The 27,114-nt window shown below is 44.2% G+C and overlaps 1 protein-coding gene and 1 long non-coding RNA gene across 5 annotated transcripts in view; one reads left to right on the forward strand and one right to left on the reverse strand.

Annotated features, from left to right (window-relative positions):
• Positions 1-16,435, reverse strand: part of LOC145538127 (uncharacterized) — a 54,491-nt gene extending 38,056 nt beyond the window's left edge. For both annotated transcript variants that reach the window (XM_081569638.1, XM_081569639.1), the window contains exons 1-6: positions 16,283-16,435; positions 10,576-10,804; positions 8,649-8,801; positions 3,916-4,064; positions 775-915; positions 211-356 (exon numbers count right to left, since the gene is read on the reverse strand). In XM_081569638.1, the coding sequence (XP_081425764.1) occupies positions 211-356; positions 775-915; positions 3,916-4,064; positions 8,649-8,801; positions 10,576-10,755 (769 nt within the window). In that variant the 5' untranslated portion in view covers positions 10,756-10,804; positions 16,283-16,435. The remainder of the gene's footprint in view (positions 1-210; positions 357-774; positions 916-3,915; positions 4,065-8,648; positions 8,802-10,575; positions 10,805-16,282) is intronic.
• LOC145538131 (uncharacterized) overlaps positions 1-26,755 on the forward strand; it is a 68,778-nt gene extending 42,023 nt beyond the window's left edge. For 2 of the 3 annotated variants that reach the window (XR_014076653.1, XR_014076652.1), the window contains exon 5: positions 26,408-26,755. This is a non-coding gene — a long non-coding RNA (uncharacterized LOC145538131). Of the gene's footprint in view, positions 1-6,685; positions 6,841-26,407 lie in introns of all 3 variants that reach the window. The other variant, XR_014076654.1, reaches the window with a different exon arrangement.
• The last annotated feature ends 359 nt before the right edge of the window (positions 26,756-27,114 follow it).

Here is a 27,114-nt window from a genome sequence, read left to right on the forward strand (position 1 = left end):
AACGATCTTTTTGCCATGTGAGCTAGCATAGGCACAGGTTCTGAAGATTAGGACAAAGACATCTTTGGGGACCTGTTATTCTGTCCCTACACATTCTCAGGAAGAAGAATCTCCATGGATCACTGAGAAGGTCACCTTTAATTGCAAAACAAAGTTTCTTTGTTTTAGGTGGCCCCAAAAGAGCTTAGGACCAAGTTTCCCACAGCTTACCTTGGAGTAGCTGAGGGGGGTTCCTGGTATCTGGTGAAGAAGCAGCCAGTTGGTCTTTCCCCTGCATCTCTGCATACTCTGCCAGGGGTCTGAGGAGACCCAGAGCTCCAGAACATTGCAAGTAATTGCCACCAAGGTGCAGCTCACTGGGGAAGGGGCGAAATACACTGTTCATCTGATATTTTTTCTGCTCTCTCAAATTTAGATCTGAGGCCTTCACCTCATAAAATAATAGACCTAGTTACAAAATAATACATAAATAATCATAATAAATAATAATAGACCATGTCATTAAAAAATAGACCTAGTAACCACATCAGCCGGCCAAAACATCCATTTAGCACGACACCCTTGATTCTCAAACATAACTAAAGGATCTTTCTATTATAATTAAGAAAAGAAAAACAAAATAACTAGAGGAGGAAAAGATGATGAAAAACATAATAAAAAATCTAAGGAACTCATGGGTTAGCAGGCTCTGTAAGTAAGTGTTTATATAACTCAAGATGCAACAGTGCCAAGATGTGACAGGAGTGGGGGGCAGGGAGCAGGGGACCCTCTCACCAAATGGTACTGTAGCATACGATGGTGCCTAGCCTTGGTCCATTCTGTGGCCCCAGACCACAGTAGCGCAGACTGAGGCTTTGAAGCCTTTGGTTGTTCTCCAGGCCTGAGAAAATACTCTCAATTTCTTCATGTGTAAATCTAAAAAGAAACAATAGGGACTTTAAAATTTATGTTACCCATTGGATTATTAATGTTAAGCACTCCCAAGGCAGTGAGAAGCACTTCTGCTGGTCCTCAGTTTAGGCTTCCAGGGCTAGGGCTGGCTGTGGGGGTGGGCTGGGATGATTGAGGGGGGCAGCCTGCATGTGGAGGAAGGGGGACCCGGAGTCTGCCTCCTGGGCAAAGAGAGCAGAGGACCGTTTGAAGTACCCATTCAAGGGAGCAAATGGAGAGCAAGTTGTGAATCCTGCAGATGAGAGAGGTGGCCCAGTTGGCAGTCTGGGAAGACCCAATGGTACCAGGACTCTGTAAGGAGAATCCTCTTAAGCCATGTCCACAGCAGGTTCAGGAAAGTTAGACCTCTCAGCCCTCCTTGGCCCTGAGGTTCTCTAGCCTTAATCTGCACAATCCTTAGAGTTTCAAAGTGAAATCACACATCTCATTCACGCCAGCAACAGCCTCTGCGGGTAGGTAGGGATTAGGTCAAGAAACTGAGGCCCAGAAATATGTTCGGGGAATTTGCAAAGTCAAGTCTTGAACTTTAAAATAAAGTGAGAACTTCCCTGGTAGCACAGGGCTTCCCAGGTGGCTCAGATGCTTAAGAATCTGCCTGCAACATGGGAGAGCTGGGTTGGATCCCTGGGCTGGGAAGACCCCCTGGAGGATAGCATGGCAACCCACTCCAGTATTCTTGCCTGGAGAATCCCATGGACAGAGGAGCCTGGCAGGCTATAGTCCATGGGGTCACAAAGAGTCAGACACGACTGAACAACTAAACTCATACATACTCCCCAGTGGCACAGTGGATAAGAATCCACCTGCCAGTGCAGGGGACACAGGTTTGATCCCTGGTCCAGAAAGATCCCACATGCCACAGAACAACTAAGCCTGTGTACCACAACTAGTGAAGCCCACACGCCCCGAGCCCATGCTCTGCAACAAGAGAAGCCACCGTGATGAGAAGCCCGTGCCCATCAATGAAGAGTAGCCCCTGCTCGCCACAACTAGAGAAAGCCCTCACAAAAGAAACGAAGACCTAGCACAGCCAAAGATCAAAATAAAAATAGTTTAAAAAAATAAAATGAAGCAAATAGTATTGACAGAAATAACTTTAAAATTTATAAATTTACTCAACAAGTGATTATTGAGGACCACAGTGGCTGAGGGGACACAGCTGGGTATGAGAAAGAGGGGCATCCTGCCTGCTGGACTTCACAGTCTATCAGGGAAGACACTGAGGACAGAGCTCCAGTCCCCAGAGGGCAGTGACCTGTGATCTGTCCATGTTGAGGTTTCGGTGCAGACTCCCAGCTACCCAACCTGACAGCTCTAGGTGTCTTAGCAGCAGCAGTATTTCCACTGACCATTAAAACAAGCTGTTTCTTAAAGATGGGAATTCCTTCCTTCTTCCTTGTTTCTTCCCCGCAGTGCAGGTCTCTGGGTCCAGCACAGCAACTGGAGTCTAGAGGGTCTCCTAGCAGTGGGGTTGGTTCTACTTGGTCCATTTTGGGAACTCTGTGGCTGCTCCTGAATCACTGCATGGTGTCCCGAGGACCCTGTCCTTCTGCTGCCCTGAATTAGGAGACCCCAAGGCTCCTGGTGGCTCAGTGGTAAAGAATCTGCCTACAGTGCAGGAGACATAAGAGATGCAGGTTCGATCCCTGAGTCAGGAAGGTCCGCTGGAGGAGGGCATGGTAGCCCACTCCAGTATTCTTGCCTGGAGAATCCCAAGGACAGAGAAGACTTGGCAGGCCACAGTCTGTAGGTTTGCACAAAGTCAGATGTGACTGAAGTGACAGCACAAGGCTCCTCCCAGCATTTCAGAAACGCGGAGAATCTCCACAGAATACTGACTTTCCCCAGCTTTTGCTGATGGACTTGTTCTCTGTCACCACCAGGGCCCCAATAAGATCCCAGTCCTTTAGTGGGGTCTTTGTATCACTGAGGTACCACTTCTCAGGCATGACTTCGCAGCCCACTGGCCTTTTGAGTACAAGGCACCAGCTGGTTCCATGGCAAGAGTCACAGAATCATAGACTTGGGAAGTGGAAGAGATCAGCTCATAGATCAGAGAGGTGGCATGACCGAGCCCAGATCACATAAGCAGTTTGAAATTTTTTATGGATTGTAAATTAAGACTCCAGCAATCTAGTATCATCGATCAAAGGTGGACTCTGAATCAGACACCTGAATTCACATCTAGCCTCCATCCCTAAGAACGGAATGGCCTTGAACAAGCCAATTAATCCCCCTGAGTTTTTCCTTACCTATAGTCAAGGGTTAGAAACAGTACATCATACATCTCTATGTAATGGTATACATTGATACATATCTACTGTTGGAGAAAAAATGAGAAAATCCATGTACTGTGCTTGGCACGCAGTAATAACCATTAGCAGTTATTGTTATTATTAGTAGTATTGACCTTGACCTCCCCTGACCACTCGGTGCCCAGCCCTCTGAAGGACTTGCTCTGCTCTTGCCTGGCACCATACCTTTCCTCCCACCTTCTCTCCTAGTGAACACTGACCATCTCTATGGAATTGCAGTTTCCTTTATCCAAACTACTGATAAAATGTATATCAACAACTTTTGTGATATTCAGACTTTCCGCCTCGTGCTTTACATAGTCAAGAGCATGTCTTCTCCTTCTATACACTGAGGACTCCCTTGGACAGTGGCAGTGCCTTAAGTACACTTATATCTTCCTTAGCAACTAGCACCACGCCTTGTACAAACTAGCCTTCGACAAATGTTTGTTGAAAGAAGAAACGAATAACTAGAGACACTTTTTGAGAACCCTAACATTTACTAGGAACATGAACTCTAAGGAAGTTTTAGGGTGTCCTTTGCCGCAATGACTGGATTAGACACGAGGAACTAGGGCATTTCCCTCCCCTGCCTTTGCCTCCTCCAGCTGCCAGCGGGGGCAGGGGTAGGCGTGGGGAACCTTGAAGGAACTCTGCATTCCAGCCTTACTTGCAGTAGTCGAGGACAAGAACATGCAGACTGCTGAGACGCAAAGCCTGCCCAAGTCTCCCCAGAGACCATGGATCCATCTTGCAGTCAATGAGTTCCAGGGCGGTAAATGGGCAGGGGGTGTGCCCCTTCGATTCTAGAAGCAAAGCCTGAGAATGCAAGGTTAAAAGTGCAGACACAACGAAAACAAACATGATTTGTGGTTTTTTTTTTTTTTTATTCGAGTTTATTCTTCATTTAACTTTTAAACACTACTATAGTTGAATATGATCTATGTTTTTATAAATTACTTCAAAGTCACTTATGTTAATTATTCAACATTTTGGCCTCTAAGATAACTTTCTAGTTAACCAAAGAGTAAGTGGCATGAAAACAAAATAATTTCCCTTTAAATGAAGACTCACTAGGAATTCCCTAGCTGTCCAGTGGTTAGGACTCCATGCTTTCACTGCCAAGGGCCAGGTTTCGATCCCTGGTTGGGGGACTAAGATCCCACAAGCCGCTTGGCATGGCAAAATAAATAAATAAATACATTTTAAAAATAAAAGATAAAATGAGTCATTGAAGAATTATACAGGAAACATCAAGCTTTATGATGAGAGAAAATACGGTAGCACAATATAAGCACAAGTCTAAGGCAAGGTCATTTCTTGCTGTAATGAAGGATCCCAATAATAGTGAAATTCCAACCTGATACGAAAGAGTATTTAAAGCTAAAAAACAAGAAAGCTGCATTTTAGCAATTAGAATCACCACGACCTGAGGATTCCCTCAGTTCAGAATTTAAGCCTGAAAGTGACTTTGGTAGGGGTTTGGAGGTTGTAGGGTTTTGTGAGGTAATGACATGTGGATCAGAGACAGGATTCCAAATTACAGCTTGGTTGAGAATAAAAAAGCCCTTGCAATCTTAACTACAGAGCTGGTGCCTGAGGCTTCTTTAATGAGAGAAAGTCTAGTTTGAGTGCTGGATCAGATTTCTCAAGCTGTATTTCTGACAGAGGAGGCCATGTGGCACATCCCTGCTGATGTTAACGTTGGTCTGTGCAAAATAAACTCTGGACCAGGTCCTAAAGATCTCAACCAGTGGTTTGCAGGGTCACCCGCCCTGCTGTGGGCAAGACCACGGCTGTCTGATAGAATTTCTCAGCAGCCTTCAGATTACTGAGAAAGTGAAAAAGTAAAAGTGTTAGTTGCTCAGCTGTGTTCGACTCTTTGCGACCCCATGGACTATAACCCATCAGGCTAACCCATCAGTCTCCTCTGTCCATGGGATTCTCCAGGCAAGAATACTGGAATGGGTAGCCATTCTCTTCTCCAGGGGATCTTCCCTACTCAGGGATCAAAATCAGGAATCTCCTGCATTGTAGGCAGATTCTTTACCATCTGAGCCACCAGGGAAGCATAGATTACCAAGAGGACTACATTTTAAGGAACTGCCTGGCGTGCTGCAATTCATGGGGTCGCAAAGAGTCGGACACGACTGAGCGACTGAATTGAACTGAAGGGTCACTTTTAACATGCATGAATAGCATTCTCTTTCCAATTTGAATGGACTGAGTACCTGACTGAGCCTCTGAATAAAAAAAACTAAAAATTCTGTTTATATATTTAAAATATCTTTTTTAAAGTTCATTTTAAAATTATAGTCAAAAACATATAAAATTCACCATTTTAATAATTTTTAAGTGTACAACTCCGTGGCTTTAAGTGTATTCACACTGTTGTGCAAGCCCCATCCCCATTCATCTCCTGAATGTTTTCCGTCTGTCAAAACTGAAACTCTGTGCCCATTCAACAAAAGCTCCTATTGTCCCCAGCTCCCAGCCCTGGCAACTGCCAATTCTACTGTCTGCTCTATGAATTTGACTACTCTAGGTACCTCATATAAGTGGAATGATACACTATCCTTTTGTTTCTGACTTATTTCACTCACTTCAAGCTTCATCCATGTTGTAGCATGTGTCAGAATTTCCTTCCAGTTTAAGGCTGAATAATATTCCAGCGTATGTATATACCATATTTTGTTTACCCATTGGTCTGTCAGTAGATACTCGGTTTGCTTCCATCTTTGGCTACTGTGAATAATGCCGCTATGAACATGAATGTATAAATATCTCTTTGAGACCCTTCTTTCAATTCTCTTGGGTAAGTACTCAGAAGTGGAATTGCTGGATGATATAGTCGTTCTATTTTTAATTTTTGGAGAAGCCGCCATACTATTTTCCATAGTGGCACCATTTTACATTTCCACCAATAGTGCACAAGGGCTCCAATTTCTCTACATCCTCATCAACACTTTATTTTCTGCTTTTTTGAATAGTAACCATCTTAGTTGACATGGGGTGGTACTCATGGTGGTTTTGATTTGCATTTCTCTAATGACTGATGGTGTTGAAAATCTTTTCAAGTGCTTCTTGGTCATTTGTATATCTTCTTCGGAGAATGTCTATTCAAGTCCTTTGACCATCTTAAAATCAGGTTGTTTATTTTTTGTTGTTGAGTTATATGAGTTCTTTATATATTCTGGATACTAACCCCTTATCAGATATATGCTTTGCAATTATTTTATCCCTTTTCACTTGGTGGATTGTGTCCTTTGAAGCACAGAAGTTTTTCATTTTTATGAGGTCCAGTTCACCTAGTGAGTGTGTGTGTTACTTGTGTTTTTAGTGTATATCTAAGAAATCATTGCCAAATCTAACATTATGAAGCTTTCCCTCTACACATTTTTCTGAGAGTTTTAACATATCTTTTTAAAATGTGTTGACAGGCAGGTTAGGGAGGAATACCCAAAGGTCAATGAACGAGAGGAAAATGACCCAGAGAGGTATGCAGGGCACTGAAGCCAGCTTTCCCTTTGACAGCATCATTAAAGCTGTAGATTTGAGCTTTGATTTTAATGGATCATACAGTCCAGGGGACAAGGTGAGTAGTCCAACCGGAAATCCTGAATAGAGGTGTGGCTCAAAACATAAAGTGGATTGTAGTGCTATGTTCTTAGAGTAACAAAGAACTAGAAATAAACCCAATTCTTCCCTTCTGCAAAGGATCCCAGGGAAAATAGCCCATCTCAAACTGAGTATATGGAAAAAAATACATCCCCTGAGAACTCACAAAACTAGCCCTAGCACAGGTTTGCAACTTGAATTAACATCACCAGAATGGTTCAAAGAAACCTTGAAAGTGAAAGTGTTAGTCACTCAGTAATGTCTGACTCTTTCCATTCCATGGACTGTAGCCTACCAGGCTTCTCTGTCCACGGAATTCTCCAGGTAAGAATACTGGAGTGGGTCGTCATTCTTTTCTCCAGGGGATCTTCCCAACCCAGAGACTGAACCCAGGTCTCCTGCACTGCAGGCAGATTCTTTACCATCTGAGCCACCAAGGAAGCCCCAAAGAAACCTTAGATCAAGAACTTAATGTCGGTACTTCCCTGGCAGTATAGAGGTTAAGACTGCATTTCCACTGCAGGGGACACAGGTTCGATCCTTGGTTGGGAAACTAAGACCCCAAATGCTATGTGGTGCAGCCAAAAAAAAAAAAAAACCCAAAGGAAAAAAAAATTTAATTTAACAGCTCTGAGTGTGTGGCAGAAAAAACTGTAAATCTTCTCTGGAGAGAGCTATCTGCAAATCATTGCTCAAGGAATTGCCATAACTATTTTTGTCCCCACAAAATGTGAATTTACAGTAAAAAAAAAAGAAATCACAAAAACATACATAGGAATGTCCTCATAAGTAAGAACCAGTAGAAGCAACAGTCAGAAATGTCAGACTCCAAAATAATTCATATTATTGAAATTATTAGACATAGATTAAAAGTTAAACATTCAGAGAAATAAGGGACTTTCAAAAAGGCAACAAACTGGAAAAATTAGTGCTTTTTGTGTTCTGTTTGAGTTTTTCTCCACCTCAGAATCATGATTCTGGTGTTGTCCTATACTGTCTTCTAGAAACTTTATTGTTTTGCCTTAAATATATGATCCATCTGGAATTGATTCTGGAGTATGATGTGAAGTAGAAATCAAGCTTGTTTATCTCCCATATTGTGTATTTTAGCTTATCTTTTTGTTCTCAGTGAAAGGATTTACCTGAATTATCTGATTTGCCCTTGCCAGAAGTAAAGTCCTATATATAACTTATGACTCACTATAATGGAAGTTCAATATAAAAAATAATAATATTTAATCTATAAGTGTGTATTCAGCAAAACCATCATTCAAGAATGAAGGCTATGTATTATATGATAGCAGTCGAAATTAATAAACATGGAGAAATCTTGACAACATAATGTGAGTAAAAGAGGAAGTCATAAAATCACACACAAAGTACAATTCACGTAGGTAAGTAAAAACATACATGCATATGTAATAAAAGCATAAAAACATGCATGGGGTTGATACACATCAACTCTAGGTTAGTGTTCCTCTAGTACCTCCAGGAAGTAGATGGGGGAGAAGAAAGATGGCACTTTAGCTCTTGTATGTGTAAATATCTTCAATATCCATTCCTTAAAAACTATATTACATGATGGTGAGTACATAGATGTCAGTTCTGTTATTTTCCACACTTTTCTATGTCTGAAATATTTCACTAAAAATACTTTTTAAAAAAGAGTACTTTGGAGCATATCAGTCAACAACCAAATAAACTATAGCTGGAAAACATGATATAATATGCTTACATTCAATTTTAAGGTTAAATGGAGAGCTATTTTTAAAATGCATGACTCACAAGTCTGGCGATCTCTGGGTTGCTCAGTTTAAAGCCCCAGATGCAGATCTCTCTCCCCAGCATGTAACATTCATCCCGAACAGTCATGAGCAAAGGTTCCAAGGAAATTGGTAGGATGCCTGGCGGGGAGTCATCCGGTCTTACCAGTACAAACTAGAATGTTAAAAAAAACTACAGGTGGGCATCATAAACAGAGGTTCATGTATCCAAATATATAGAGAAAGAATATCATCATTAGACAACATTAGAAGGACATTACTTATTAAGTTTGGATCAAGTGTGCATTGGGGTGATAATTCAACACAAACTTAGGGAGTTCCTGCCTAAGCTTCATGAAAAGTCCCACAATGCAGAGAGTTTCCAGCAGGTTACTGTCCATAACTGGGTCAGGAAATCAAATTAGTGGGTTGTTACCAGCTTTTTCTTTATTTCTTTAATGAAACAGAGAAGAAGGGAAATTATCTGAGTATATACTATGCAGTAAGGAATAACTGTCTCATGACACTTTCATTTTAATGACATTCAATATCAAAATGGAGACCCAACCAAAGCAACCCACCCAACATAAACAGCTCTTATGGTCATACTGATTCCAGTACTTACGTACTAGGTCATAATGTTAATTATATTTCTGATGGTGATTGTAATTTAAAATATTTGGAAAATACTGCTGACATGGTTATAAATTTGAATAAGATTTATGATTAACCCTATGACTAAGTAATGCAGCCTAATTATAAAACTACAACAGGAAAAAATGACTTAGGCCAATGCAGGAGACACAGGAGACTTGAGTTCGATCCCTGGGTGAGGAAGATGCCCCGGAGGAGGGCATGGTAACCCATTCCAGTATTCCTGCCTGGAGAATCCCATGGATAGAGGAGCCTGGTTGGCTACAGTCCATGGAATTGCAGTCGGACACGATTGAAACGACTGAGCATGCGCAGTAGCGCAGGTCGGGAAGACGCGCATAGAAGTGGAGAGTGAAAGCCTGAAGGAACAAAGTGGGGGCGGACAGCTGCCCTGAGAATGGGAGTTCAGAAAGAGAGAGAGATTTAGACAGGAACTGTGGGAGGGTCTCTCTGTGGAGGGTGCAATGTATTCACCCTCCCAACCCCAGAAACATTCAGGAAAAATGTGGGTGGAATGGATTTGTGTCAAAGTCTTAAGTAATGATACTTAAAGTACCCATCTCTATCTAATTATTTTGTCTAATTTGTTGTCTTAACACTCAGCATTTTATGAAATCAATAGGTATGTGGTTATTAAAGCACAGACTGTCTTTCTGGGCTGGTGATAGAGAAGTTGTGAAGCTGGACAGTCCATCTTTGGGTGCCAGGCTCCCCCTTCTGGTCTCTCAGGCGCCCCTTCCTGAGCTGACCACTTATGCTGGCCTCTTCCTCCCCGCTGACATTCAACCACTAGATTTAATCTCAGAAAAGATGTGACATCAGGTTGTTGTTGTTTTTCCTGAAATCCAAATGATATGCTTTCTTACTCCAAGTGAGATGGGAGGGGTGTGGGTATTTGCAGGTCTGGCTTGATGGCTTGGACGCATCAGATGTCAAGACAAGGAGACATTCTTTTGGAGAGTCGAGAGTGCAAGGGAGGGAGGTTCTGCAATGATGGCAAAAGGAGTGCTTTTGAGCAGGACTCTCCAGACATAGAGTGGGAGGAGGGGCATGCTGGCCATTCCAGAGGTGAAGCAGGGTGAGAACAGGCAGAGCAGCTCGAAGGACGAAGGACGAGGATGGGCAGACTGGGAGAGAGGAGTGGGAAGGTAGGAGGAGTGCCGAGCAGACCTTGATGCCAGAGTCAGGCTATGGACGGCATGCAGGCAGGAACGCAGAGCGGGCAACTCCACCAATTCTGGGCTTGAAGGGATTGAGGACCCATGTTCCTTGGTTCCTTGAGAGGATACACTCACCTTCCTGAGAATCCGTTCATGGTTGATGCTGGCTTTCAAGTCCCTTTTGATGGCTGGACATGCAGACGTCTGAGTCTGTACACAATGCTTCTCGTATGTTTTCAGGAACTTTTGAAGAGTGGAAACAATGGGCAGGGGTGCTCCTTTAGGTTTTCGTTTTCCTTGCTTTTCTCTTGGCATTGTTTCACAGCGTTAGATTCCACTTGGATTCCGAAAACTGTAACTTGCCCTGAAACCCAACATACAGATATCTTTTTAAGGAGGAGATCACACTTTCCCCACTAAAAATGAGCAAATATTGCTGCACACCTTCTCTGAAAATCATAAAGTACTTCACTAATCTTCAAGTGAGAGAATCAGAGCAGAAAATTTCAATTTGCAAGGACTATACTCATGGAACTGGATTCTTTCTTTTAGATTGTTTAAAATGGGGGAAGTTCATGGAATTCAATTATAAAGGAACACAATTAACATTAATAGTGGGCTCTAAATACTTCCAAGTTCATATTGATTTGAAAGTGACATAATTCTCTTTTAGACATAATTCCTGCCAGGCAGTAATTATAGTGGTTAAGAATGTGGGCTTTGGAAGGTAACAGACTTGGATTTTAGTCTTATCTCCACTACTTGATTTACTGTGTGGCCTTAGAGAAATTATAAATTCTTCAAGCCTCCATTTCCCTATCTGTAAAATGGATTATGGTTGTCATAAAGGTTAAATTAGATGAGTTTATAAAGCACTGCATAATGCCTGGCATGTAGTGATAAGGAAACTTTTTTATTATTATTGATGTTATTTTTATTCTGCCGGCTGCAAGAATCAGTTCTAATTTTTGTCAGTGGGATTGCTGGATCATATGGAAACTCTATTTTTAGTTTTTTAAGGAACCTGTATGCTGTTCTCCATAGTGGCTGCACCAATTGACATTCCCACCAACAGTGTTGGAGGGGTCCGTTTTCTCCACACCTTCTCTATCACTTATTAATTTGTAGCACAAATTTGTGTTTTATATATTTTGACACTGTGGTATTAATACTAGGTACTTACAAATTTAGAACTGATAAATTTTCCTAGGAGATGTACTCTTTTGACATTTAACATCCCTTTTTGTCTCTAGAAATGCTTCATGTCTCAGAGTCATAGATCCCAAAATGTACTGAGATGCGTTGAGGGACTGCACATTTGGCACTTGGGGATATTTTAAATTTTCAAGGGAAAGCTAGCTTTATCCGTTAGATGTCATATGAACTCCTGGGGGTAGTTCACATTTTCAATTTAGGTCACACTTGTATTAGTATCCTATTGCTAGAAATTAGCCCATCACAAATGAAAACCATTCTAAAAAGGGAGAGTAAACCCAGTAGAATGTAGAGACACAGGTACTGGGGTAAGGGAAAATCATATTCTTAATAGCTCTGGTTGGGACTTTATCTAATCCATGTAAGCCATCACTGGGGTGACCAACTGTCTCAGGACTTTAAGTGCTAAAACCGGGAAAATACTGGGCAAACCAAAATGGCTCTTCACCCTACCACTCACCCGACCCACGGCCAGCACCCAGTTGTATGTAGCTCCAGCATTCTGCTCAGAGCTCTGCTCCAGCAGCTCCTGCAGAGCAACCCGACTTGGCAGCTACCCAAAACCCATTTTTCATCTTGGGGCTGGTCTAACTTCTTCTTTTATATGGAACAAAAATGAGGCCCAGGAAGGGAGAGAAGGGATTTGCTCTGGCTGAAAACAGAACTGAGTGTACTGATTCCCAAGACCATTAAAAAAAAAAATTATTGGCATATAGTAGCTTTACAGTGTTGTGTTAGTTCCTACTGTACAGCAAAGTGAATCAGTGAATCCCTTTGAATCTGCTATGGGTATATATATATATCCCCTCTTTTTTGGATTTCCTTCCCGTTTAGGTTACCACCAAGCACTGAGTAGAGTTCCCTGTGCTATACAGTAGGTTCTCGTTAGTTATTTTATTTTATACATAGTAGTGTATATATGTCGGGCTCCCCCAGTGACTCAGCAGTAAAGTATCTGCCTGCAATGCAAGAGCTGCAGGAGACTTGGGTTCGATCCCTGGGTTGGGAAATTCCCCTGGAGGAGGGCATGGCTACCCATTCCAGTATTCTTGACTGGAGAATCCCATGGAGAGAGGAACCTGGCAGGGTATAGTCCATGGGGTTGCAAGAGTCAGACATGACTGAAGTGATTTAGCATGCACACAGTGTATATATGTCAATCCCAATCTCCCAATTCATCCCACCTCCCTTTTCCCCCTTGGTATCTACACATTTGTTCTCTACTTCTGGGTCTCTATTTCTGTTTTGTAAGTAAGAATGTTTAAAACAATTTTTTTGAATTCCCAAAACATAAATATATGGTATTTATTTTTCTTTCTGACTTACTTCACTCTGGATGACAGTCTCTAGGTCCATCCATGCTAAGACCATTTTTGGAAAGCATCTCAAGTGCTGCTTATCATCAGGCAATTGACAAACACTGCATAGCACCATGGGAGACTGTGTGGGTGGGGAGGGGGCGGCCCAGGTTTTGGGTCAAGTGGAACAGGTTTGAATACTGTTTCTGTCTATTATTACCAGGGTGATCGTGGGTAATCAACTTCACTTACTTGAACCTCATTTTCTTCATCTGTAAACATGGTGGGCAGAGAAGGCAATGGCAACCCACTCCATTGCTCTTGCCTGGAAAGTCCCATGGATGGAGGAGTCTGGTAGGCTGCAGTCCATGGGGTCGCTAGGAGTCGGACACGACTGAGCGACTTCCCTTTCACTTTTCACTTTCATGCATTGGAGAAGGAAATGGCAACCCACTCCAGTGTTCTTGCCTGGAGAATCCCAGGGACGGGGGAGCCTGGTGGGCTGCCATCTATGGGGTCGCACAGAGTCGGACACAACTGAAGCGACTTAGCAGCAGCAGCAGCAAACATGGTAGGAATATTAACTCTTTGACATTTGTGAGGATTATATGAGGTAACAAATGTAAAGATTTTTTTCATCAGTAAGATAGAGGTGATGGTAACAAAGAAGTGTTATGAGGAATAATGAGTTAGCACATGACAAATGCTGAGAACAGAACCTGACACATAGTAGATGCTAAGGAGGGAACCCGAGGCATACTGAGTTTATGTGATTTGCCTAAGGGCAGACACTGGTAAGTGGTGTAGTTGGGATTCAAATTTAGACAATCTAGATCCACAGCCCCAACTTGTAACTACTTTAAGGGACCATTTGTTAGAAACTGTTATGAATTGAATGTTTGCACCTCTCCCCCTCCCCCCACCCCCACCCCAGATTCAAATGCTGAATCCCCAGTGTGATGATATGGGTCCTTTGGAAGGTAATTACGGTTAGATAAGGTCATGAGGGTGGGGCCCTAATGATGGGATTAAGAAGAGACAGCAAACTCACCTCCAACCTATCCACCCTCAAGCTGTTGAATCGGCCATCACCTACAAACCAAGGGGGGCTGCTCTGGTGGCTCAGATGGTTAAGAATCTGCCTGCAGTGCAGAAGACCTGGGTTCGATCCCTCAGTTGGGAAGATCCCCTGGAGAAGGGAATGGCTATTCACTCCAGTATTCTTGCCTGGAGAATTCCATGGACAGAGGAGCCTTGTGACCATGGGGTCACAAAGAGTCAGACACAGTTGAGCGACTAACACTTTCTTCCCCTTACAAACCAAGAGAAAAGGCTTCAAAATGAAATCTATCTTAGTAGTATTTTCATCTTGGATTTCCCAGCCTCTAGAACTGTGAAAACAGATTTCTGTTGTCGTTGGTATTCTAATATGGCAACCCAAGCTGACTAAGATGGTACTATCCAATATTGTTTGTTCAGTCGCCAAATCATGTCTGACTCTTTGTGACCCCATGGACTGCAGCACGCCAGGCTTGCCTGGCCCTTACCATTTCCAGAGTTTGCCCAAGTTCATGTCAATTTAATTGATGATGCCATCCAACCATCTCATCCTCTGTCACCCTCTTCTCCTTCTGTCTTCAATCTTTCTCTAAGCATCAGAGTCTTTTCTAATGAGTCCACTCTTTGCATCAGGTGGCCAAAGTATTGGAGCTTCAGCTTCAGCATCAGTCTTTCCAATGAATATTCAGAATTTATTTCCTTTAAGATTGACTGGTTTGATCTGCTTGATGTCCAAGGGACTCTCAAAAGTCTTCTCCAGCACCACAGTTTGAAAGCATCAATTCTTCGGCATTCAGCCTTCTTTATGGTCCAACTTTCACATCTGTACATGACTAGCCTTGACTATTCGGATTTTGTTGGCAAAGTAATTCCTGCTTTTTAACACACTGTCTAGGTTTGTCATAGCTTTCCTGCCAAGAAGCAATCATCTTCTAATTTCATGGCTGTGGTCACCATCTGCAGCTATTTCAGAGCCTAAGATGAGGAAATCTGTCACTGCTTCCACCTTTTCCCCTTCTATTTGCCATGAAGTGATGAGACTGGGTGCCATGATCTTAGTTTTTTAATATCAAGTTTTAAGCTGGTTTTTTCACTGGACTCTTTCACCCTCATCAAGAGGCTCTTTAGTTTCTCCTCTGCTATTAGAGTGGTTTCATCTCATACCTGAGGTTGTTTTTATTTCTCTAGGCAATCTTGATTCAAGCTTGTAACTAGGGGAGGGATTGGCAAACCACTCCAGTCTACTTACCATGCTGCTAATTCACTTCAGTCGTGTCCGACTCTGTGCGACCCCATAGACGGCAGCCCACCAGGCTCCCCCGTCCCTGGGATTCTCCAGGCAAGAACACTGGAGTGGGTTGCCATTTCCTTCTCCAATGCATGAAAGTGAAAAGTGAAAGGGAAGTCGCTCAGTCGTGTCCGACCCTTAGCGACCCCATGGACTGCAGCCTACCAGGCTCCTCTGTCCATAGGATTTTCCAGGCAAGAGTACTGGAGTGGGGTGCCATTTCCTGCTTACTATGAGAACCCCACTATACAGTATTACTGTTCACAATATCAAGTATTTCTCATGAGCCTCTTCTGGGTATATACACATATGTTCTATAAATATTCTACTTAGACCCTCTTAAATCTCGAGTTTTTCACTTACTATTTTAGCGTGAGTATTTCCTTCTGTCATTTCTATAAGTGTGTGGCCCAGGTTAGCAACTACCTAGGTGACTGGCTGGTAAGTTAATGAATATTTATTGAAGATTTCCAGAGTGGATACCCCATGGATGCTAGATTTTCTCATCTTGTGTGGTTGTGATTCTCCTGGAAATGGAAGGTGGGGATTGGGGGGTGAGCGGGTGAGAGTAGGGGCCTGAGGGTCCTGCCGTCCGGAGAAGCGGTGAGGGGAGAAGGGCTCCTGCCCTGAATTCTGAGTGCCCTGCCCGCCCAGCTCCAACAGCGGCTGGCTCCCAGAGGGGCAACTACGTGGGAGGCCTGGAGGGGCTGCCATTTGCTGCCTTCTTCAAAACCCCTGATGCACACAACAGTTTCGAAAGATTCCGGAAACAATTCCCACTACCCACCGATGCCGGAAATCCCTACCCTGGGGATGTCTGGGTGGGGAGGCCTGCGTCCCTGGGGCGGGGGAGGCGCAAACCCAGCACGACCTCCACCGAGCCCAGGTCCCAGCGTGTCTGGAGCACCTAATCACAGTTCGGAGCGCCGGACCAACCTCGCCCTCACCCCGCACGCTCCTGGGGCCCGCGCCCCGCACTCACTCACGCGCCCGGTCCTTGCCTCCCTGCACCGCCGCCGGGTGGCTTCCAGCGTCCGGTGTGCACCATGGAGACTGCTGCCAGGGGGCGGTAGCGGCTAGGGGCGGAGGCCGGGGGAGGTCGGTGACCCGCGGGGGCCGGAGCGCCGGGAGGAGAGGAGGAACAGCAGGAGGAGGGAAGGAGGAGCCGCAGGAAATAGCGTTCCAGGGTTCGCGGGGGCTCTGCCCGGGACCGGGAGAACTCCAGGTGCCCTCGCTGCGGATCTGGGTCCTCGCAGCTGATGGCGCTGCGAGGGACGAGGTCTAAGAGGGGACAGAGCTGGGGACCCGTGTCCCTGGTCATCAATGGGGCATTGGGGGCGAGGAGCAGAGGTCTCCAAAGAGTAGATGCCTCGGCCTATTTCCCGCCCACTCAATGTCAGCTGTGGACCGCACCCGAGCCCCTAACTGGGTTTTTCAAAGAAACCGAGTTATAAATGGTGGTTACAGCCCACAGCAATAAGCAGAAACCAAGGTGAGAGAACTCGCCAGTGCACTAGCGAGGTCTCCTTTTGCGACTTTTTGTCTCCCCACTCCCACGAGGAAGGGGGCGCCAGGATAAAGGAGGCCGCTCAGGGGCTGGGCCTGGGAGTTTTTCTGGGGAAAATGGAGGACGGAGGTGCAAAGCAGTTGGAGCTTTGGAAAGAAGTGGTTGAGGGAGGAAAGGGGATTTTTTTTTTTTTAAGATTTTTTTTCTTTTTGGTCGTGCTGTATCTTCCCCTACCAGGAACTGAACCCATGCTCTCTGCAGTAGAAGCATGGAATCCTAACCACTGGACTGCCAGGAAAGTCCCTGAAAAGAGATTCTTAAGTAATCTTGCTCTGGGCAGTGGCTTTGTGGCTTGCAAATTTAAGGCCCCCAAAGATATCTATGCCCCAATCCTGGAAACCTATGAATATGATACCTTACATGGCAAAAGGGACTTTGTAGATGTGATTAAAGTTGTAGACCTTGAGATGGGACTGCTATCCTTGATTCCCTGGATGGGGCCAATCTAAGTCTGAGAACTTGAAGTAGGGAAACTTTCTCTGCTGAGCTAGAGATGAGTGATGAAAAGAAAGGTCAGAGAAATGAAATGAGAAACACTCAACTGGCTGTTGCTGGCTTTAAAGATGGCAAAGGAGCCAAGGAATGTGGGCAGTTTCTAGGGGCGCAGAAGAAGTGGAAATGAATTCTCTCAAACCCGCATCAAAGAACTCAGCTGTCCTGACACCTCACTTCTAGTCCAGTGACACCCATCCGGGACTTTGATCTCCAGAACTATCAGATAATAAGTTATCTGTATCTATCTATCTGTGTCTCTCACATAGGGTATAGACTAGGCTCTTAGTAAATGTTTAATGAAACAATGAATAATGAAATAAATTGGATTAAACAAGTTCGCAGTAAATGGAAAATAGTCCCACAACTCCTCCTCACTGACTATAGTTTTTTAAGTGTATATTTTAAACCCAAATGGATCTAAGTAGACCCAAAGTAAACTGAAGTGGTCGGGAAGGTCAAGAAGGGCAGGGAGGGATCCTGTTTGGACAGATTGGACTGTCCAGTGAGCTCCCCCCTAAAAGTTGTCACCCCTAAGTCATTTCTGCTTTGTGCAGCCTATTCCTTTCCCCTGCTGGGCCCTGGTCCAGGCTTCCTACAATGTAACCAGAAGGACAGTGAGAGGAGGAGGAGTCTGGAGTGGGGTGAGAGAATGCACTTACACTTCACAGACCAGGACTCAAAAGCAGATGCTTAGGAAACAGAATGATCAGGAAGGTCAGAGCCCATGCGGACAGGGACAGAGCAAAGTCAGAAACGAGACAGACCACCAGAGAGGAGATGAGGAGTCCCTGTGCACAGTGGGCAGGTTTGTAACGGAAGTGTAACACTAGGGTTAGAATCAGCTCCAAGTGTCAGAAACCCATTAACACTGGTTGGAAAAATATAGACGTTAATTTCCCTTTCATATTAATGAAACTCATTGGGTAAACAGTCCAGAGCTGCTACTGATGGCCCAAGATCATGAAGAATCCAGGCTCCTTCTACTTTATTACTCTGCCATCTTCAGTGTGACTTTCACCACACAGCCCCAAACGGGTGCTGAGCTCCAGCCAATTTTGTTCCCATTTCAGATAAAAGGAAGGAAAACTGGACAAAAAAGGGCACTTTCTCTCCCTTTAAGGACATTTCCCAGAAATCAAGTGTGATACCTTTGCTTCTATTCCACTAGCCAGACCTATGGACATGATCATGTGCTGTGCTATGCACAGTCGCTTCAGTCGTGTCTGACTCTTTGCGACCCTATGGACCATAGCCCACCAGGCTCATACCTAGGGGCAAAGGAGACTGGGAGAGATGGTCTTTGTTCCAGGCAGACATGAGCCCAGTGAAAAACGAGAACTTCTGTTATTTACAGAAGAAGGGAAAGACAGATATTGGGAGATAACTAGCAACCTGAGTCACAGCAGCTATTAGCTGCCAGGACCACAAGGATGGCTGGGGCAGTGGCTGCGATGGGCACCAGTTTGAATATATTATATGGATTCCTCGTACATCCAGCATCTGTGAGTCAGGGCAGCCCAGAGCTCATTTTACAGTTGTTAACATTTTAGGGTGTGACTCATCAGGACTGAATTGAAGGACATGCTAAACATGTGTTTTCAGCCTCTGCAAAGCTGGCAGACAACAACAGAAAATGCAAGGACAGAATTTGATATTTCATGTTTTAAGAAAAACCCTAGCAAAATAGTTTTGGGAAAAGTCAGAACTTTGTTGAACTTCATTATCTGTCTTTTGCAGTGTAATGTTTTGTTTTTCTATTTATGCATAGGAAGAGGGTAGATGTTCATGATCTTTTTGGTTCTCAGAGCCCTGATCAGACCTTAAGAATCAACACTGAGGGACTTCCCTGGTGGTCCAATAGCTAAGACTCTGTGGTCCCAAGGCAGGGGGCCCTGGTTTGATCCCTGGTCAGGGAACTGATCCCATATGCCATAACTAAAGATCACATATGCCGCAACTTAAAAAAGATCCTGCAGCCAAATAAATAAATGAAAATAAATACTAAAACCCCCCAAAACTACAAAAAAGAATCACTCCATAATCATGATTTGCTCCCCATTGACTCTAGCAACTAGAGTCTTAGAAGGGCTTTGAGATGAATTTGGCTTTTTGGAGAGAGAGGCTATTCTGCCATGAGGAGGAAACCCAGGAGACCTGATGATGGAAAAGAAAAAGAAAGGAAAAAGAGAAAGAAAGAGGGAGAGTGAGCAGAGGAAGGAAGAGATGCAAAGGAGGGTGTGACGTGAGAGGGGGCAGAACAGCTCAGGGGCAGTCCACCCCAGAAGAAGTGGTTTATAAATGTCTCCAAGGCAGAATCTAATCACTCTTTCCTTGAGTGTGAGTTGGAGTTAGTGACTTGGCTTCTAACAAATAAAATATGATGGAAACGATGGTGTGCGACCAGGTCATAAAAGGCATCATGACACCCTCCTTGTCTCTTCCTTGTCTTCTCTGGGAGAAGCCAGTTACCACTTGGTAAGGACACCCAAGCAGCCCTGGGAAAGGCCCCCAGGGTGAGGAATTGAGGCCCCCAACCTAGGGCTGTGTGAATGAGACATCCTGAAAGTGGATCCTTCAACCCCATTTAAGCCTTCAAGTCCTGTAGCCTTATGACCAACTCTGAGCCAGAACCACCCAGCTAAGCTGCTTCCAGAATCTCAACTCTCAGAAATTGTGTGTAATCATAAACATTTGTTGTATTAAGCCATTACATTTTGGAGTAATTTCCTCCACCTCCAGTATATAACTAACATACCTAAGGACTTCTCAATAAAGGATGATTTACAGGGTGCATGACTCAGCCACCGGTGGCCCTCTGAACATCCACTCTCTACTTCCACCTTGCTGACTGAACTCAATTTTGAAGCCTAGGGGTTAGTAAACCAGGCATCTCTTCTTTGCTCAGCTATTTGTAAGGCCTCCTCAGACAACCATTTTGCCTTTTTGCATTTCTTTTTCTTGGGGATGGTCTTGATCCCTGTCTCCTGTACAGTGTCACAAACCTCCATCCATAGTTCTTCAGATGCTCTATCAGGTATCAGGTCTAATCCCTTGAATCTATTTGTCACTTCCACTGTATAATCGTAAGGGATTTGATTTAGGTCATACCTGAATGGTCTAGTGGTTTTCCCTACTTTCTTCAATTTAAGTCTGAATTTAGCAATAAGGAGTTCACGATCTGAGCCACAGTCTGCTCCCCGACTTGTTTTGGCTGACTGTTTAGAGCTTCTCCATCTTTGGTTGCAAAGAATGTGAACAATCTGATTTCGGTATTGACCATCTGATGATGTCCATGTGTAGAGTCATCTCTTGTGTTGTTGGAGGAGGGTGCTTGCTATGATCAGTGAGTTCTCTTGGCAAAACTCTGTTAGCCTTTGCCCTGCTTCATTTCATACTCCAAGGCCAAACTTGCCTGTTATTCCAGGTATGCCTTGACTTCCTACTTTTGCATTCCAGCCCCCTCTGATGAAAAGGACATCTTTTTTTTTTGGTGTTAGTTCTAGAAGGTCTTGTAGGTCATCATAGAACCATTCAACTTCAGCTTCTTTAGCATTCCTGGTTGGGGCATAGACTTGGATTACTGTGATAGTGAATGGTCTGCCTTAGAAACAAACAGAGATCATTCTGTCATTTTTGAGACTGCATCAAAGTACTGCATTTTGGACTCTTCTGTTGACTATGAGGGCTACTCCATTTCTTCTATGGGATTCCTGCTCACAGTAGTAGATATAATGGTCATCTGAATTAAATTCGCCCATTCCAGTCCATTTTAGTTCACTGATTCCTAAAATGTTGACTTTCACTCATGCTATATCCTGTTTGACCACTTCTAGTTTACCTTGATTCATGGACCTAGCATTCCAGATTCCTATGCAATATTGTTCTTAACAGCATCGGACTTTACTTCCATCACCAGTCACATCCACAGCTGGGCTTTGTTTTCGCTTTGGCTCCGTCTCTTCATTCTTTTTGGAGTTATTTCTCCACTCTTCTCCAGTAGCACATTGGGCACCTACCAACCTGGAGAGTTCATTTCTCAGTGTCATATCTTTTTTCCTTTTCATACTGTTCATGGGATTCTCAAGGCAAGAATACTGAAGTGGTTTGCCATTCCCTTCTCCAGTGGACCACATTTTGTCAGAACTCTCCACCATGACCCATCTGTCTTGGGTGGCCCTAACACGCCATGGCTCATTGTTTCATTGAGTTAGACAAGGTTGTGATCCACATGATCAGTTTGGTTAGTTTTCTGTGATTGTGGTTTTCATTCTGTCTGCCCTCTGATAAGGATAAGAGGCTTATGGAAGCTTCCTGATGGGAGAGACTGACTGAGGGGGATATTGGGTCTTGTTCTGCTGGGCGGGGCCATGCTCAGTAAATCTTTAATTCAATTTTCTGTTGATGTGCAAGGGCTGTGTTCCCTCCCTGTTGTTTGGCTTGAGGCCAAACTATGGTAGGGGTAATGAAGGCTGTATATTGTCACCCTGCTTATTTAATTTATATGCAGAGTACATCACGTAAAATGCCAGGCTGGATGAAGCATAAGCTAGAATCAAGATTAGCCAGAGATATATCAATAACCTCAGATATGCAGATGACACCACCCTTATGGCAGAAAGTGAAGAGGAAACAAAGAGCCTCTTGAAGAAAGTGAAAGAGGAAAGTGAAAAAGCTGGCTTAAAACTCAACATTCAGAAAACTAAGATCATGGCATCTGGTCCCATCACTTCATAGTAAATAGATGGGGACACAATGGAAACAGTGACAGACTTTATTTTCTTGGGCTCCAAAATCACTGCAGATGGTGACTGCAGCCATGAATTTAAAGCACATTTGCTCCTTGGAAGAGAAGCTATGACACACCTAGACAGCATATTAAAAAGCAGAGACATTACTTTGCCAACAAAGGTCCATCTAGTCAAAGCTATCGTTTTTCCAGTATTCATGTGTGGATGTGAGAGTTGGACCATAAAGAAAGCTGAGTGCCGAAGAATTGATGCTTTTGTTGAAGTGTGGTGTTGGAGAAGACTCTTGAGAGTCCCTTGGATGGCAAGGAGATCCAACCAGTCAATATTAAAGGAAATCAGTCCTGAACATTCATTGGAAGGACTGATGCTGAAGCTGAAACTCCAATACTTTGGTCACCTGATGCGAAGAACTGACTTCACTGGAAAAGACCCTGATGCTTTCCAGATCAGAAAGATTGAAAGCAGGAGGAGAAGGGCACGGCAGAGGATGAGATGATTGGATGATATCACCGATTCAATGGACATGAGTTTCAGCAAGCTCTGGGAGTTGATGAGGGACAGTGAAGCCTGGCATGCTGCGGTCCATGGGGTCACAAAGAGTCAGACACAACTGAGCAACTGAACTGAACTGAAGTAGTAAGCCAGGCTAGGAAAACAACCACCTCCCTGGTATTACTTGCATATGGGGTAACCATGTGACATTGCAATGCTGGATAAGACAGAAGCGGAAGTTAATAGATGAGGCTTCCCAGAAAGCTCTTCAAACAGGCAGACCCAAGTCGTATGAGTGTTTTTCTTTTGTTCTTCCATTTCTTCTCACTCAGAATACAGTCATCACACTGAAGGTGAAGCTGCTGTCTTGTACATCACCCCCAGACATCAACCACAGCCTGGATAGCTGAGAAGATGGAAGGAAAGAGTCAGGTCTCTGATAGCATCGTGGAGCCACAGAACCCATCCAGGTTGACCACCTCTGGGTTCTCATTACATAAGGAAAGGGACCCCCGGTTTAGTTAAGGCAAAGCTGATCAGATTTCTGTTATCCCCAAGCAGAATGGGGATTTCTGGAAACAGGAACTCCTTGATTGATGCATCTTCAGAGAATGGGAAGACATTCAATTACACGATGAAAAAAGGGTACAGTGAGCAGGTTTCACAGCTTTGATTGGGATTGTATTATTTAGAAGTTTTATTGTTGACCCCTCTCTGAAAGCACATAGTCACTGTTGTGAAGAGAACAGGGATTGCAGAGGCAAGAAATGATGACATAATCTCTTTGAGTTCTCAAGAAGAACATGGGGTTTTAAACCAAAAACGTGAAAGCCAGGCCAGTCCTGCTGGCAGCCAGACCGTTGGTTTTCCCACCTGCGTGGCAGCGATGTTCAGGCAAGGCCCCCACCCTCCAAAACCTTTGGAAGGAGACTGAGCAAGGCCATTCTCTAAACACAAGAGTGACTGACCGACCCCCCTCTTCTGATAAATCTGACTGCTACCTCTTCATCAGTTACAACCGAGTCTAATGCCCCCTGTTTTCTAGATAACATTAGATGTCCAACTACCAAAATGCTCTGTTCTTGACAGCATCTGGCTAGGACTGCCTCCCACCTTCCTCATGCCATCTGAGAATCTCTCAGCACTGGGCGTCCTGTGAGAAGTCCCTCCCAGCACCCCTCTCCTGAGCCTCTGGGGCCATCCTCTCCTGCAAGCCCAATAAATATACTGTCTTTATCTTTGACAACAGGTGAGCACCTGGTAATCTTTGGTCAGCTGACTTTATGATTCTTTTTTTTTTTTTATAAATTTATTTATTTTAGTTGGGGGCTAATTACTTTACAATATTGTAATAGCTTTTGCCATACATTGACATGAATCAGCCATGGGTTTACATGTGTTCCCCTTCCTGGACCCCCCACCCACCTACAACAATACAGCATACTAATGCATATATATGGAATTTGAAAGATGGTAACGATAACCCTATATGCGAGACAGAATAAGAGACACAGATGCATAGAACAATTTTACGGACTCTGAGGGAGAAGGTGAGGGTGGGACGTTCTGGGAGAATAGCATTGAAACATGTATATTATCATATGTGAAAGAGAACACCATTCCATGTTCGATGCATGAGACAAGGGCTCAGGGCCGGGGCAATGGGATGACCCAGAGGGATGGGATGGGGAGCTGACTTTAATAGACTACCTGAAAGCCAAAGTTATAAGCCCCTACCACCTTTAGTAGGGCTTCCCAGGTGGCTCAGTGGTAAAGAATCTGCCTATCAATGCAAGAGGTGCAGGAGACACAGGTTTGATCCCTGGATCGGGAAGATCCCCTGGAGGAGGAAATGGCAACCCACTCTAGTATTCTTGCCTGAAAAATCCTGTGGACAGAGTAGCATGGTGGGCCACAGTCCATGGGGTTGCAAAGAGTCAGACATGACTGAGTGACTGAGCGCACACACACACAAACACACGCTCTAGTGGTCCAAAGAGAGGCTCAGGAATGGGTGCCGAGAGCTCCCGGCAGCATCCTCGGGACTGGAGCTGTTATAACTTGGTCTCCACACCTGTGTGTTCTTCCAGCACTGACTGGAGGTATAAGAAAAAGAGCAGAGAAGGCTGCCATCGCCTTCCCCAGCCCTCGTCCCCCTCCAGAGTTCTTGGGAAGCTCCCCTCTCCTGTTTGTTCCCATCAGTCAGTCCTGACTGGGTCCATGTGAAAAAGAAGGCAAAATGTTCAGGGGAGAAATGGTGAGGGCCTTGCACCAGGCAGGGAAGGTGGGAGTTTCTTAGGAAGAGGAGGTTTTCACGGGGTTGGGCAGGAATGAAGTTCATCAGGATTAAATATAGGAGGTTCACTGAGTACTGGCATTGCAGTCATTTGCAGGTGTTTCTGAAACATGATCTGATCAGAAAAAACACCCCAAATGAAGATTGTAACTAAAGTGTCAAGGAATATTTTCCAATGAGAGACTCCATGGAGGCTTCAAATAGTTTTTGAAGGTGAACAGGATAATGATTGAAAAAACTGTCTTCAATGTGAGCTATATCAGTGCCTCTCAACATCGTCTACACGTTAGAATCAGCTGGAGGGTCAAAAGAATGCCCATGCCTGGAACCCTACCCCAGACCAATCATGTTAGAATCCATCAACCTAGGAGACAATAAGAAGCCCCAGGAAGTTCCTTTTGTGCCACTTTCTCTCCTTGTGTAATACTTACCAACTCTTTTGCCCCATCAGCTCTAGGGATCTTCACTCTTAGAAAGGTCTGAATGTTGAGTGTAAAGGAATGCTTCTCAAAGCTTGAGACCAGCCACATGCCTCCTTTTCTGTGTGGGATGCCACTAGGCTGTCTTACACCAAGTCTGGTCATGCCTCGCTTCACCAAATGGAGATGAACAAACACCAGTTTTGAGTTGTAAGTTTGCCTATCAAATTAGCAGTGATTTTTAAAGAAATCTCTTACTCCTTGGGTGACTCAGTGTTGAGAAGGTTGCAGTGAGAATGTGTCTCACTACGGTCATGGGAGTGTAAATTGGATCTCTTCTGGAGTGAGATTTGTGTGTATGTATCAATAATTTAGAAATTCCTCACTTAGCATCCTATTCTAGGAAATCATTTATATTTAGATTGTAGGAATTAGAATGCTTTCAGCTGCCAGCAGCCGAAAATTGAATTAATATAGCAGCTGCTGCTGCTAAGTCACTTCAGTCGTGTCCAACTCTGTGCGACCCCACAGACGGCAGCCCACCAGGCTCCCCTATCCCTGAGATTCTCCAGGCAAGAACACTGGAGTGGGTTGCCATTTCCTTCTCTAATGCATGAAAGTGAAAAGTGAAAGTGAAGTCGCTCAGTCGTGTCCAACTCTTAGCGACCCCATGGACTGCAGCCTACCAGACTCCTCCGTCCATGGGATTTTCCAGGCAAGAGTACTGGAGTGGGTTGCCAGTGCCTTCTCCGAATATAGCAGCAGTAGTCAGATATTTGTTGATCATGTAACAAGAAGTCTGGGCTTCCCAGGTGGCACTAGTGGTAAAGAACCTGCCTGCTAATGCAGGAGAAATAAGGTTCCCTGGAAGAGGGGATGACAACCCACTTGAGTATTCTTGCCTGGAGAATCCCATGGACAGAGGACCCTTGCAGGCTATAGTCCATTACATCACAGTCAGACACGACTGAAGCGACTTGGCACTCAGGCAACAAGAAGTCTAGTGGTAAGAAGTCCCAGAGTTGGTTTGGTGTATCCATGATGTAAGGAAGGACCTCAGAGCTTTCTTTTCCCATTCTGTAATCCACAGTTTGTCGTCTCTCCTGATGGTGGCGCTATCAGCTATTTGCAACTCAAAGTGTCCTGTTCTTACGTGACAGTGGCCAAGCAGAAAAGAAGGGAGAAGGGGGAAAACAGACCTTCTTCAAGAAATGCATTCCCAGAAGGCTCTGCAACACTTACCTTCTCATTTCATTGTTCAAAATAGGACAACATGCCTGCCCCTCAGACATATTGTTAACAAAGGGACTGAGGTCGCCATGAGGGATGTGCCTGCCTACACAACATCTGGGTACTTTTGGAAGGGAAGGAGGGTAAGTGACTTCTGGGTGAGCAGCCAACAGTGTCTGCCACTGGAAATTAAAATTTTCATACAATATGTTTGATGTAGTGTTATTCATAAATATTAAGAAATGGAAACTGTGGGGTTATGAAATTACAATGTATTTGTTTGGATGAAGGAACAACTAAAACTAAGACATAAAAGCTGGCTTCTAATCATTTCTGTCTGACTCCAAACCCACTTTGTCAGCTGCTACTTCCTCCTTGGGTTTAACAAAAGCATTCACAACAATAGAAGCAAAAGCAATAGAAAATCTTCCAAAACGTATTAGGTTTCTTAATAAAAAACAGCCAATGCAATACGATACCCCCATTCTTCAAGGGTGAGAGTTAGCCAGGGGGTTCCTGACATCCTTAGCCCAACTGTCAGTTTTGAAAGATTAGTAGACTCTTCTG

The sequence above is a fragment of the Giraffa tippelskirchi genome, chromosome 2, assembly GCF_054371585.1.
Source record: "Giraffa tippelskirchi isolate mGirTip1 chromosome 2, T2T-mGirTip1v1.2.pri, whole genome shotgun sequence".
NCBI classification, from domain to species: domain Eukaryota; kingdom Metazoa; phylum Chordata; class Mammalia; order Artiodactyla; family Giraffidae; genus Giraffa; species Giraffa tippelskirchi.